The 13,603-nt window shown below is 42.3% G+C and overlaps 1 protein-coding gene across 1 annotated transcript in view; it reads left to right on the forward strand.

The window, feature by feature from the left end:
- The window catches only part of LOC115162610 (ALK tyrosine kinase receptor-like), a 748,203-nt gene that overhangs the window by 626,840 nt on the left and 107,760 nt on the right, over positions 1 to 13,603 (forward strand). The window contains exons 7-10 of the mRNA XM_029714073.1: positions 5,428 to 5,565; positions 6,065 to 6,168; positions 8,466 to 8,638; positions 10,107 to 10,201. Of these exons, the coding sequence (XP_029569933.1) occupies positions 5,428 to 5,565; positions 6,065 to 6,168; positions 8,466 to 8,638; positions 10,107 to 10,201 (510 nt within the window). The remainder of the gene's footprint in view (positions 1 to 5,427; positions 5,566 to 6,064; positions 6,169 to 8,465; positions 8,639 to 10,106; positions 10,202 to 13,603) is intronic.

A 13,603-nucleotide genomic window follows, 5' to 3' on the forward strand; every position in this document is an offset into this window, starting at 1 on the left:
TGCTACTGGACATCTTGGACTCCGCTGCTCTGGCACCCCAATGGTGGAACAAGCTCCCTCACGACGACAGGACAGCGGAGTCAATCACCACCTGTCGGAGACACCTGAAACCCCACCTCTGTAAGGAATACCTGGGATAGGATAAAAGTAATCCTTCTAACCTCCCCCCCCCTACCCTCCCCCCCCAATAAAAAGATATAGATGCACTATTGTAAAGTGGTTGTTCCACTGGATATCGTAAGGTGAATGCACCAATTTGTAAGTCGCTCTGGATAAGAGCGTCTGCTAAATGACGTAAATGTAAATGGAATGCATTCATGCATTGGATTTGTTTGGGGCAAATCCAATACAACACATTACTGAGTACTACTCTCCATATTTTCAAGCATAGTGGTGGCTGCATCATGTGGGGAGTTTTTCAGGACAATAAAGAAATGGAGCTAAGCAGAGGCAAAGTCCTCAAGGAAAACCTGGTTCAGTCTGCTTTCCACCAGACACCGGGAGATGAATTCAACTTTCAGCAGGATAATAACCTAAAACACAAAGCCAAATTTACACTGGTGTTGCTTACCAAGAAGACAGTGAGAATGTTCCTATGGCAAGACTTGAAAATGGTTGTCTAGCAATGATCAGCAACCAATTTGACAGAGCTTGAAGAATTCTGAAAATAATAATGGAAAAATATTGTACAATCCAGGTGTGCGAAGGAGTATGAATACTTTCTGAAGGCACTGTATATAATTGCATGTGTGTCGCTGTACATATCTCTGGAAATACATTTGAAATGAATTCCAGGAAAAACATACAGAATGTTAATTTACCCTAAATTAATCTCCGTTCATGCACATGTATATGAAGCTGACCAGAATTAACATTAGCATGCCTATGATGGCCACTCCCCTGTGCCTATAGGTCAGCGAACCGTGGGGGCTAGCGAAATAAGAGGCTAACGTGTACCTAGTACTTATCAAGCTATCAATGCCAATTAGACTAGCACGCTACCCAAGGGGGATAGTTTACATTTGAATGTGGTGTGTGCTGGAGATGCCCCAGAGAGACCGACCATTGCATGACAGTTGAATTAATCACTACTTAAAACATGAAATGCATGGAGATCAGTAGGCGTGGCGGCCAGAGGTTACATAGCTTGGGATTCACTGGAATTGTTGATACCGTTGTCTTTGTACGGTGAGTGACTTGAGAGGTGTGCATAACAAATTATTTGGAAGCTTGTTACCCATCCAAAGCTCCCTCTTTGTGGCGACTTCTCTGTTGTATCTTATCTTTAAATAGTGCCAGTCAACCCTGTCAATTATGGAGTAGTTATTTGTCAGTGGTTACGATAACACTAGTTACATCATTGATCTCATTTAGTGGATTGACTCTATTTGACATGAGAAGTGGAAAGTACTGTACATTACTCTACTTCTCATGTCAGAAACAATGGATCTATTAGTCACCTGCCCTTTTCCACTCAAATGATGTCCTGAGGATTGGAACATGATGGTAAGCACAAAGTCTATTTGTGTTGGGAACTAGAGCTCTCTCTCCCATGGCTTGCTCTCTCCCTCCCTCCCACCTCTCCCTCTGTAATGAGGTCTGTGTGTAGCTTGTGTAGAGGAGTCAGGCGCAGGACAGCAGATATGAGTAAATAACATAATTTACTCAAAATAGGCAAATACAATACAATAAAGCAAGCCCACAATAATGGACCGTATAACATACAAACAATTACTCACAAACAAACATGGGGGGACAGAGGGTTAAATAATGAACAAGTAATTGGGGGATTGAAACCAGGTGTGTAAGACAAAGACAAAACAAAGGGAAAATGAAAAGTGGATCGGCGATGGCTAGAAGGCCGGTGACGTCGACCGCCGAACGCCGCCCGAACAAGGAGAGGGACCGACTTCGGCGGAAGTCGTGACACCCTCTCTCCCCCTCTGTCCCATCTCTCTCTCTCCTCTCACAGCTCTCTCTCTCCCCCCTCTGTCCCATCTCTCTCTCCCTCCTATTTCTCTCTCTCTCTGACCCCTCTTTCTCCCTAAGTCACTTGCAGCTGTCCCATGCATTTCTGTCAATCTACCCTCCCTGAGACTTTCGCGACTCCAGAGTCCCAAAACACACCACGTTACCCTTCGGCATAACCTATTCCATATGATCAATCCATCATTTATCTATCTCATTTCAATCAAGAGGAATTTATGACATTGATATTGAATATTGAAGATGGGGGTTGGATTCATTTTTACACAACCGCCTGTTAGAGGATCGAAGACTATGCTGGTCGATGTGTTTACAGTGGTAGGTCATCATTTCCACCCTCCCGTTCTTGCTCTGCCTCGCCTCTGCAGATAAGTCGCAACAGCTGAGCAGAGGCTTCACTGATCAACGATCTGTGGAAGACAGAGATGTAATTGCATTTGTGGCCACTCATGCTGATTTGGTAGTGTGTTTGTGTGTGTGTCTGCATGCATGTGTATGTGTGTGCTTGTGTGTGCATGAATGTGTGTTCCCTTCCCTGTGAGTATCTTTGAGTCTCCTTAATTGTGTCATCCAGTGCCAATTAGTGTAGAGAGAACAAGTTACAGAAGGCACTATTTCAGCATAGGAACGAACTGCAGGAGTGGTACAGGCCCTTAAAGTGGTAGAGCTAGCATCATGCATCCTTGCTGAGATGACTTGGTAGAGTCAATGTGAAACAGGTCAAATTGTCCTACTAGAAACCTTGGGCAACTATCTTCCCCCTATGAAGGGGCTTTTAGGCTGCTATATATCAGTTAAGATGAGAGAGAATTTTTTGAGCATGGCCTTATTTCTATTACAGCATAGAGGATGACTGTCATTCATATTCCATTCACCCAGCTCAATGTGACATCGATAGGTTTAGGCTACTACATGATACATGAATGTTCCCTGTACGCACCATGAGGTTGCTACAACCTTTGAAGGAAAATGTACAACATAGGTGAAAAGGTCAAGAGAATTTTGAGTAATCAAGGTGACAGACAGTGACACATTCAATGCCGCTTTGCACACTCTTGCCTGTAGCTGATCTAGGGTGTATTCGTTAGTCCAACAGTTGCAAACGAGAGTTTCTATTGGACAAATTCAGGTATGTTTATCCCCGTTTTGTTCCGTTTGCTTCCATTTGAATACACCGCTGATCACATGCAAACACAGTTCACTTTCATAGTTGCCACATACAAACAGCTTGTTGTATATATAATTATTTCTCGCATCTATCTACACGCTCTTCTCCTCTCATCTTTTACTTTCGCTTGTGGATTTCAGTGCACAACATATCAGCTGTCTCTGACCAGGCGAAAAAACCTTTCCAAGCCAAACCTTCATATCATGACCACTAACCGCTTCGCACAGCCTACATCGTTGTCACGTATTTGGGATTTGGTATTCATTAGGATCCCCATTAGCTGCTGCAAAATCATCAGCTACTCTTCCTGGGGTCCACATGAATCACAAGATAATACATAGTACAGAACATTATTAGTCAAAGATTGAAATACATACATTTAAAACGTTACACACAGACTACATATCAGTCCATGCACACAATATCTAGGTCTAATACACAGTACAGTGCAAATTACAATACAATATATATAAAATGGCTGTCGCTTCACAGTCTCCTTTGTGCAGTATGGTGTTCTTTTATCTGTTTATTTAAACTGGTTTTATTGCTAGCTTGAGAAACCTAGGGTGCCAGAGAGTTCCATGTAGTCATGGCTCTATTTAATACTGTTTCCCAGCCTCTGTTCTGGACCTGGGGACTGTGAAGAGACCTCGGGTTTCATGTCTTGTGTTGTACTGATGAGTGTCTGAACTGTGTGCCAACTGCTTAACAGTTCGGTACCTTCAACACATCAATACCTCGCTTAAAGACCAATAAGGATGCAGTCAATCTCTCCTTAACTTTGAGCCAGGAGAGACTGACATGCATGTTACTGACACTTTCCCTCTGTGTACATAAGTGTGATACCTGCTGCTTTGTTCTGGACCAACTGCAATTGACCTATGCCCTTCTTTGACGCACATGACCATGCCACAGTCAACATAGCTACTAGAACTAGCGCTTTAGTAAACCCACTACAATCATGCAGTACAGTGTACAGTCAGCAGCAAGTAGTTACCCGGGGGCAATATATTTATAAAACCAAACGCCTTGGAAGAGTTCCAGTGTTGGAAAGCCATAGCCAGCTAGGTAACATAGCATCCCTCTCTGTTTGAGCTGGGTGTTTGAGTAGGCTAAAGTAGCTAGCTGCATTTGAAGCTAGCTAAGTAAGTGAATGTGAAAGTGTAAAAAAATATATACTAGGAAATCTCTCTTGCTTCGCCTTCATTTTGGAATAAATGAATTTGTTAAACTGTTTGACTATTGTCTTTCTCTCTCTTTGAGTAAAATACTCACCTCATTGTATGCACTGCATTGCTAGCTAGCTAGCTAGCTATCCTTTGATTGTGTGGACAACATGTCAGTTCATGTTGCAAGAGCTCTGGTAGGTTGGAGGACTATGTAAGTCTATGGACCGGGCTGCAAACCATGAGCCTCCTAAGTTTTGTATTGAAGTCAATGTACCCAGAGGAGGACAAAAGCTAGCTGTCCTCCGGCTACACTACGGTGCTACCCTCCAGAGTGCTGTTGAGGCTACTGTAGAATGAATTTCTGATTTTCAACAGTGTTTTTTAGTCAATTATTTGGTGACGTGAATATATTTAGTATAGTCTTATCTAAAAAGGATAACTTTGTTAGTTTCCCTTTTTCTATTTTCACTGAGGAGGATGGTCCTCCCCTTCCTCCTCTGAGGAGCCTCCACTGCTATATATAAAGTGCAGTCAACCAATCCCCAATTGACAGCAGGCTTGCATCACCAAACCTTTTTTCTATAATTTATTTTTCATCCTCCCCTTTTCTTTCTCCTCTCTCTTCGACACATCTCTTTCAGATGTGTAAAAGCTGGTTGGGCCCCCCCTTTCTTGCTCTTTCTCTCACTTTTTCTGAAATTATTAGCCCCTGTATTTTTCCTCCTTCTTCTGGTCTCTCCCCCTTCATCCTTCCCTCATCCCCCATCCTTCTCTCCTTCCCTCCATCAGTCACTCACTCACTCTTTATAAAGCACTGGGACCAAAAGGATTAGCCCCATATTTTCTCTCCTTCTGCCCCCTTCTTCTCCCGCACTCCCCCTCACCATCTCTAGCCGTATGCTCTCAATTTTCTCTCTGTTTCTCCCATTCTCTCTCCCTCTGCCGTTGCTACTGAGACACTCCTCTCATCATGTCCTCCTCTCTGATGTTCCATCTCTCTCACTGTCTGTCTGTCTTGCTCTAGGTCAATTGAGCTACAAGGCTACTCACTTTCTTCTCCTCTTTCTACCTCTCTCGCTCTCTCTGTCTTTCTCTCCCTCTCAGGTCAGTTTCTCAACGGCAGCTATTGCTCCTTCGAGGATGGTGAGTGCGGTTGGCAGCCAACAGCGGCCAAGGGATCCTCCTGGAGGCGTGTCCACACCCCGCCAAAGGGGGTGCGGCCCAGCTGTTCATCATCCTCAGGTGAATCATCCATTCTGATATCAATAACACAAGCCCTGTACACAACCCCTAGCTACCGCCGAGGCAGTCTATTACCACTAAGGCACTTGTGAAGATCTGAAACGACTGGATAGATGTAGGTAATATGTGGAAAAATTATTCCCAAGGGAAAAAGTGGAACTGAACCATATTGCTTATACAGTACCAATCCAGTTCTGGAGAATAGGGGCTAGGGGTTGTTTCTGGACTTGGTCATCATCAATTTACTGTATGCCTTTAGTGGCTGTAATGCAAAGTAAGGCCTATACTGTATGCTCAAATTCGGGCATAACAGAGAAAATACAACCTCTGTTGTTATCATTCACTGGCACTTTTTTGTAAAATCTGCCGTGTTATTGAATTTTTGTTGTTGTTGCAAAGCACAGCTATTTAACTTGTTTTCTGTGTGTTTATGTACTTGTTTGTGTGTGTGTGTGTGTGGGGGTGCATGTATGCGTGTGCGTGTGTGTGTGCGTTCCAGGTGCCATGTTCAGTGTGGACGGAGGGCAGTCCAAGGGTCATCAGGTGTCAACGTTGCTCAGGAGCCCTCTCTTCCCCCCTCCCCTACGGAACTCTCGATGTGAGGTGAGAGCCCTCTCTCTCTCTCACACACACACACACACACACACACACACACACACACACACACACACACACACAGAGAGACAGGTACACACACACACCAGACACTCAGAGACAGACAGACACACATAGACACACACACACACAACGCCCTCCCGTTGTGTGCACATTTGGAGACTCAGCTTTGGGTAATTATAATTAAGGCGCATTGCACAAATAGTTCAGATGTAGTCTTTTAAGTCTGACCAACCAGACTTACACACAGGGTGTGTCCCAAAGGGCACCTTATTTCCTTTATAGGGCACTACTTTTGACCAGGACCCATGTAAGGAATAGGGTGCCATTTGGGATGGAGACACAGAAAGTGTGGAGCACAAACAACAACATGAATGAATGGACAGACTAATTATGTTAGAAAGCAGAGTCTGAAAGAAAACAGGCACACCTGGAATAAAAATAGAGCAGTATTACTATTGAAAAACAAAGTTCTTGATGATAGCAGGATTGCTGAATGACTGAAAATAATTTGTAGGTATAATGAGCAGAGCTCTCCTTACTTCAGGAAATTAATTCAACTAATGGATTTAAAAGTTCTTGTTGAATATCTTGAAGCAATATCTCTCCATTTAACTATTAGTTTACCTTGTAAGTTGCCGGAAAACAAACAGACAGACAGACAGACAGACAGACAGACAGACAGACAGACAGACAGACAGACAGACAGACAGACAGACAGACAGACAGACAGACAGACAGACAGACAGACGCATGTACCCACGCACGCTTGCACACACACTCACACACATTTACACTGGTCTGGGAAGAGCTGCAGTGGACAGGTGAGGGGGAGCGCAAGTGGAAGCTTGCACTGCTTCATTTATCATTTATCAATTTAATTAATTCACTGAATTCAACTGTATTTCCGGAATTTACAGATTACATGAAATTTGATCCCAACCCTGATAGTGGCGGGTTAGCAAGCTATCATGGGGATTTCCCAGGGATTTCCAGACACGAGGTCAACCCAATTAATAAGAGGCTGGCGATATGGAATGCATTATTCGTGCCTTATTGGTCAGTCTGCGACCAGCGGGGTTGTCAGTCAGGTCTAGACAGGGTGAGTCCACGGCTATGGTTGTAAACATCTGCCTCTTCATAGAAGGTGTCTGGCAAGTGGGCTGATATCATATTTAGAGGTATTTAGTATGGTGTCCATATTAGGGCACCCCCTTGTGTATTTGGGAGGCGGGGGAAGGTCTGTTGAAAATGGAATGCTGGGGAGAGAGAGTGAACAGGAAAGAGAGAGGAGTGTGTGGATAAGCACGACTAGAGAGAGAGAGTGAGAGGAAGAGGAAGAGATAGAAAGATAAACAGAGATGGGGATATCAGTCCTGAACTGTGCTCGCGGCACGGCTACAGCCCAGCTAGCCGCAGTCAGTGGTTCCTTGGCAAGGGCCCAAAGATTAGCCATGATTCCAGATTAGCACCTCAATCTCTCCCCTTACACGACCCTGAGCTGTCCAATGTACGGTACCTGCCTGTCTGTTCTGTCTGACGCAGGACCCAATCTCAAGAGTAGATTGGCTTGGTTATTAGTTGCAGATCATGTCCATCTCGAAGTAATGCCCGGCAAACACTGTTTGACTTCTATAATCTTGATGTCGGGGAACTTCTCACAGTTTCACAAAGGTGAAATCTGGATCAATGATTATTGAGTGAGGGAGATGGTACACTGCGATAGAATACCTCGTACTACATCATTGAAAATATAGTTACACATTTTATCGGAGGGAAACCCTATTCATCACCTGTGCATACTGGAGAGACAGAAAGATAGCATTTAGACAGGTGGAATGCTGTGCAGTTCGTTTGAGAAGAATATAAGCAATATGAATCGGGAACTTTGTACAGCAAAGTGTACAGCTGAGACAATTGATGAATCTGCAGGTGTAACTTTCATGAAATAAAGACCAACACCCGCACACTGCTCCTGCAGTTTTATCTAGTTCCATTTTTTTATGCCCAACTGTCTTCCTGAATGTTTGGCTGGATGAAGACATTTCAGGTTACAATGTTGCATTTAATAACACTGGGGAACATTCAACAGAGTGCAGGTGTTTATCTTTATGATGTACCCTGCAACTGCAAGTAACTGGATGTGCGTACACTGCTTCTAAACGAGTAATTCTGACAGTATAGCATCACCATCTGATGCGTTCAAACAAATTATTTGAGATGTTAATGTGTGTCTCAGTCAAGTCCTATTCTGACTCATCATACTTTTTTGATCCCCCCAACAGGTACGGTTCTTGATGTGTTCTGGAGGTGGCCAGAGAGGGGCACTGTCTTTGTGGCTGGTGGAAAACAGCACACGACCAGAGGAGCAGCGCAGACTGTGGTACTCTGCCAACGAGCCCAAGACCAAGAAAGGCTGGAGACGCATTATCGTTCCTCTCTACGGACTTGTTGACTGGTAAGGCGGATCAATTTGGTCCATTGACAGAGAGACAAGTGATTTGGCCAATCCCAGCCTTAGGCAAACAAAGTGAAGTGTATGAATATTTAACAGGGTCAAAATGGGGCACTGCGTCATTAGATGGTGAGATTATAGAATCGTACTACATTTGAAACATGCACCATGTCAAAACATAAAATAACCTGCAAACCACAGAGATGCATGTGCTTTGTGTATTCTTTTGGGATGAAAGGAAATACATATAGCCTCTCAGGTCCAAAGACACAGTAATGAATAGCTTTTATCTTCAGTTCTTCCTTCCAAATGCAGATTTTCAACATTTACATTCCATTTTAAGATAGCCCTCCCTTTCACCCTGCAAATGTAATGAATCCCAATAGGTCCACTTGCCTTGTACGGTGAATTCCATATTCACCTTATCGCTCACTGTATCACTTGTTTAAAAACAAACAAACAAGGAAGTGAAAATCTAAACAGAGGCCTCCACTCATCTGCCTTTTCCTCCAAATTAGTTATGGCACTTGATTTTTCAGTTATTCACTGTGAGGAGCTGAAATGAATAAAATAAAAAAAGCTGTACGACTTGTTTCATCTCTGTGTGCTTGATTGAGCACTCTCTATCGTCGGAGCCGGGGCTAATCCCAATCCTCAGAGAGTTATTATATTTTTATTCTCGGTTTTATGGAGTTTGTTCTGCCCACGTTCTTAATTAAAATGCGTGTCCTTACGTCTAATGAACTCGCCCGGACTTGAGGTATGACCTTTGGTCTGGATCTCTGAAATATAGGCAGAGGAATAGGGAAGTCAGTGGATAAAGGTTAGGTTGTAGTAGCGACCCATGTTGTTGGACTGTGAAGGGCAGTATGGAAGTAGATGAGGGCCAAGTTAGGAGTTAAGTTAGGAGTTACTTTTTCAACCTTTTGGGTACTATGAAAAAGACGACCAACACTTCCACATTAAATATTACTTAGATGTATTCTCAATCAGGAGTCACAATGGACACATTTCGACCATGAAGTCTTAATTAAAGTAATGTAAACTGTGGTCTTTGAGGTCATGCATCAGTGTTCTGTCTATTTGCCATTTCTAATAGAACACTATAGTAAGGGCAGAAGTCACTCATTCTCTACATGAGGTCTTTATGACATGTTCTAGTACTGGCAGAAAAATAATTGTGATCAACAATGTTCGTTTTGAAATATGTAGTTGTGCTAGTAGAATATTTTAGTTATGTCATATTTGAACTCCTTTATGTACTAATTCCAGTAGAAAACTTGAGTTGAGGATGAGAAGGATAAGACAGGGTATATCATTACGCTCAATAAACTTTTTGCAAGGATATCTACACTCATTAAACATACTCTATCTTTATCTTGTCCTAGACTTGAATCTGCATTGGGGGCAGGCATGCTTCATCTTCATCTCATACTAGAGCTGAGTGAGATCAGATTGTGTTTCTCCTCAGGTTCTGGCTCCAGTTCAGTACAGACAATGGATCAGGTTCAGGATCAGCGATTTGTCTGGATAACATCTCCTTCAGTATGGACTGCTTCCTGGCCTGTAAGTATTGTTGTTTAGGGTTGTAAACAACAATTTCAGACTGTCCAATAGTAGTAGACAATTTAACCCTTAAAATTATTTAAGAACAGATTCTTATTTACAATGTCAAACATGAAAAATACATTAGAAAGTCATTTTAAATGTTTACATCATTTAGCAGACACTCTTATCCCGAGCAACTTTCACCTAGTCAGCACGGGATTCGTAACTCCAACCCTTTGGTTACCGGCCCAACTTTCTTAAACACTTAAAAAATGTTGGCCCGTTTCAATTATTCAGTTGTAGTCAAGGTTCTAAATTAAACATTTTCATTGGTAACACTGGTGCTCCAAACTTAAAAAAGTTAGGAACACAACACAAAATCCAGGAGCAATAATTGTTTAATTGATTGAGATATAGCATATTTGGCCTAAATTAATTCTATCTATTTTTGAAGCACACGTGCTCTAAAAATGATTAGAAACTGGGTGGTTCGATCCCTGAATGCTACCACAGGTACGACAAAACATTTATTTTTACAGCTCTAATTACTTTTGTAACCAGTTTATAATAGCAATAAGGCACCTCGGGCCAATATACCACGGCTAAGGGCTGTGTCCAAGCACTGTGTCGTGCATAAGAACATTGTACACTCTTTAAGAGTGTCAAGTTTGTGAGTGACAACATGCAAGAAATCAGTCATTCATTCATTGCTATGATCATTGATCTTCTAAAGAAGCTATCCCTTTTTAATTTCTTTCTGTGCCCCCAAATGTTTAGATACACTGATAAAGTAACCAGCTTGATAGCTAATGAGGTCGTTTTTGAACAGGGCCTAAAAATAGTCCACCAGCCACTGTGGCAGGTAGATGAAAGAATCTACCAGCCACTCAGAATTTTTACCAGCCAATACATTTATTTGCCATAATAAAAAAAGGTTTCCAGTTTTCGGATTTCCCCCATTTTTGTTAGGTTTTCACTCTCAAAATCACACATTAGAACATTAAAGTTTGTTGTGTTTCTATTTCTAAGTCCACAACAATGCTTAAACCAGATCAGAAGACCAAATTGGGCTAACTTCTGTAAACCACCCCTACCTTGTCACGACACAACTGATTGGCTCAAACGCATTGTTAAGAAGTAAAGAAATTCCACAAATTAACTTTTAACAAGGCACACCTATTAATTTAAATGCATTCCAGGTGACTGCCTTATGAAGCTGGTTGAGAGAATGCCAAGAGTGTGCAAGGTTGTCATCAAGGTGGCGACTTTGAAAATATTTTTTGATTTGTTTAACACTTCTTTGGTTACTACATGGTTCCATATGTGTTATTTCATAGTTTTGATAATGTAGAAAATAGTAAAAACTGAGAAAAACCCTTAAACGAGTTGGTGTGTCCAAACTTTTGACTGGTAGTGTGTGTGTGTGTGTGTGTGTATGTGTATATATATATATATATATATATATATATATATATATATATATATATATATTCTTAAAGGTCAAGACTTGGCTGACCTTTCCCGCTTTATCCATGTGGTAATTGAGATGTTATACCAGCAGAGAAACAGCAACACACGACACTCACGTCTCTAATCAGCAGAAAATATGCTGTATATCCCTCACTCTCTCCCTCGCGCTCTGAAGTACCTGTTTGAACTGGTCCCACCTGATCTTGCCTCCTCCTGACTACCTTCCAATTATAAGAAATGTATTTTCATTGTTAGTGCGGCCACTTGAGTATCTGGTCAATAAAATGGATAATCTGTGACTGTGCCCAGAAAAGCAAGCTGGGGAGCTCTGAAGCTGTTGCCGCTTGGAAGACAGACAGGAAGTCACAGTCATTAAGGCAAAACGGGTGGGATTTAACCGACTAAACTCATTTACAGACAGAGACAAAATTAGGTGGATCTGGGGGATCGTTTCACTGCTTCATCTGCCTACTTTGAATTCAATGCTCAGTGAGGTTGTCACCCAACAAACCGGGAATATTCCAAGAACATTAACTATGATTCCCATTAAGTTCTAGTTAGGGTTTTAGCTAACATTGGGATGATAACATTCAAAGAATGTTTTTGATAACAAAATCGTATTTCTTTAGGTTTTATAAAAAATCTCCTCAGAATGTTCTCCTGACATTTGTTAGATTGTGGCAAATCAAGCTTCGCCCCAGCAGTCTCCGGTGGGTTTAGGTCAGGTTGCCATTGCCCTGGCCTGCAGCTTTACACTGCTCCAGAGTATGCCCACTGAGTCCCAGTGGTATCTATTTCACAGTAAAACGAGTCCTATATCGACATAACCTGAAAGGCCGCTCAGCAAGGAAGAAGCCACTGCTCCAAACCCACCATAAAAAAGCCCGACGACGGTTTGAAACTTCACATGGGGACAAAGATCGTACTTTTTGGAGAAATGTCCTCTGGTCTGATGAAACAAAAATATAACTGTTTGGTCATAATGACCATCGTTATGTTTGGAGGAAAAAGGGGGATGTTTGCAAGCTGAAGAACACCATCCCAACCATGAAGCACGGGGGTGGCAGCATCATGTTGTGGGGATGCTTTGCTGCAGGAGGGACTGGTGCACTTCACAAAGTAGATGGTATCATGAGGATGGACAATTATGTGGATATTTAACCTGTTATGGATAGGGGGCAGTATTTTCACGGCCGGATAAAAAAACGTACCCGATTTAATCTGATTATTACTCCTGCCCAGAAACTAGAATATGCACATAATTATTAGCTTTGGATAGAAAACACTCCAAAGTTTCTAAAACTGTTTGAATGGTGTCTGTGAGTATAACAGAACTCATTTGGCAGGCCAAAACCTGAGAAGATTCCAAACAGGAAGTACCCTGTCTGACCATTTCTTGGCCTTCTTGATTATCTCTATCCAATACAGGGGATCTCTGCTGTTACGTGACACTTCCTACGGCTCCCATGGGCTCTCAGAAGGTGGCAAAAAGCTGAATCGTGGCTTTGCAGGCTCTGGTTGAAAAACATTAGCGCGTTTGGATAGTGGCCGGTCAGAGTACTATGAGACTAAGGCTCGTGCACGAGTCGACTCCATGTTACTTTCTCTCTCTCTTTGAACGAAAACCACCACTCCCGGTCGGAATATTATCGCTTTTTTTACAAGAAAAATGGCATAAAAATTGATTTTAAACAGCGGTTGACATGCTTCGAAGTACGGTAATGGAATATTTACAATTTTTTTGTCACGAAATGCGTCGTGCTCGTAACCCTTCTTTACCATTCGGATAGTGTCTTGAACGCACGAACAAAACGCCGCTGTTTGGATATAACTATGGATTATTTGGGACCAAACCAACATTTGTTATTGAAGTAGAAGTCCTGGGAGTGCATTCTGACGAAGAACAGCAAAGGTAATAACATTTTTCTTATAGTAAATCTGACTTGGTGA

This window comes from Salmo trutta, chromosome 25, assembly GCF_901001165.1.
Source record: "Salmo trutta chromosome 25, fSalTru1.1, whole genome shotgun sequence".
NCBI classification, from domain to species: domain Eukaryota; kingdom Metazoa; phylum Chordata; class Actinopteri; order Salmoniformes; family Salmonidae; genus Salmo; species Salmo trutta.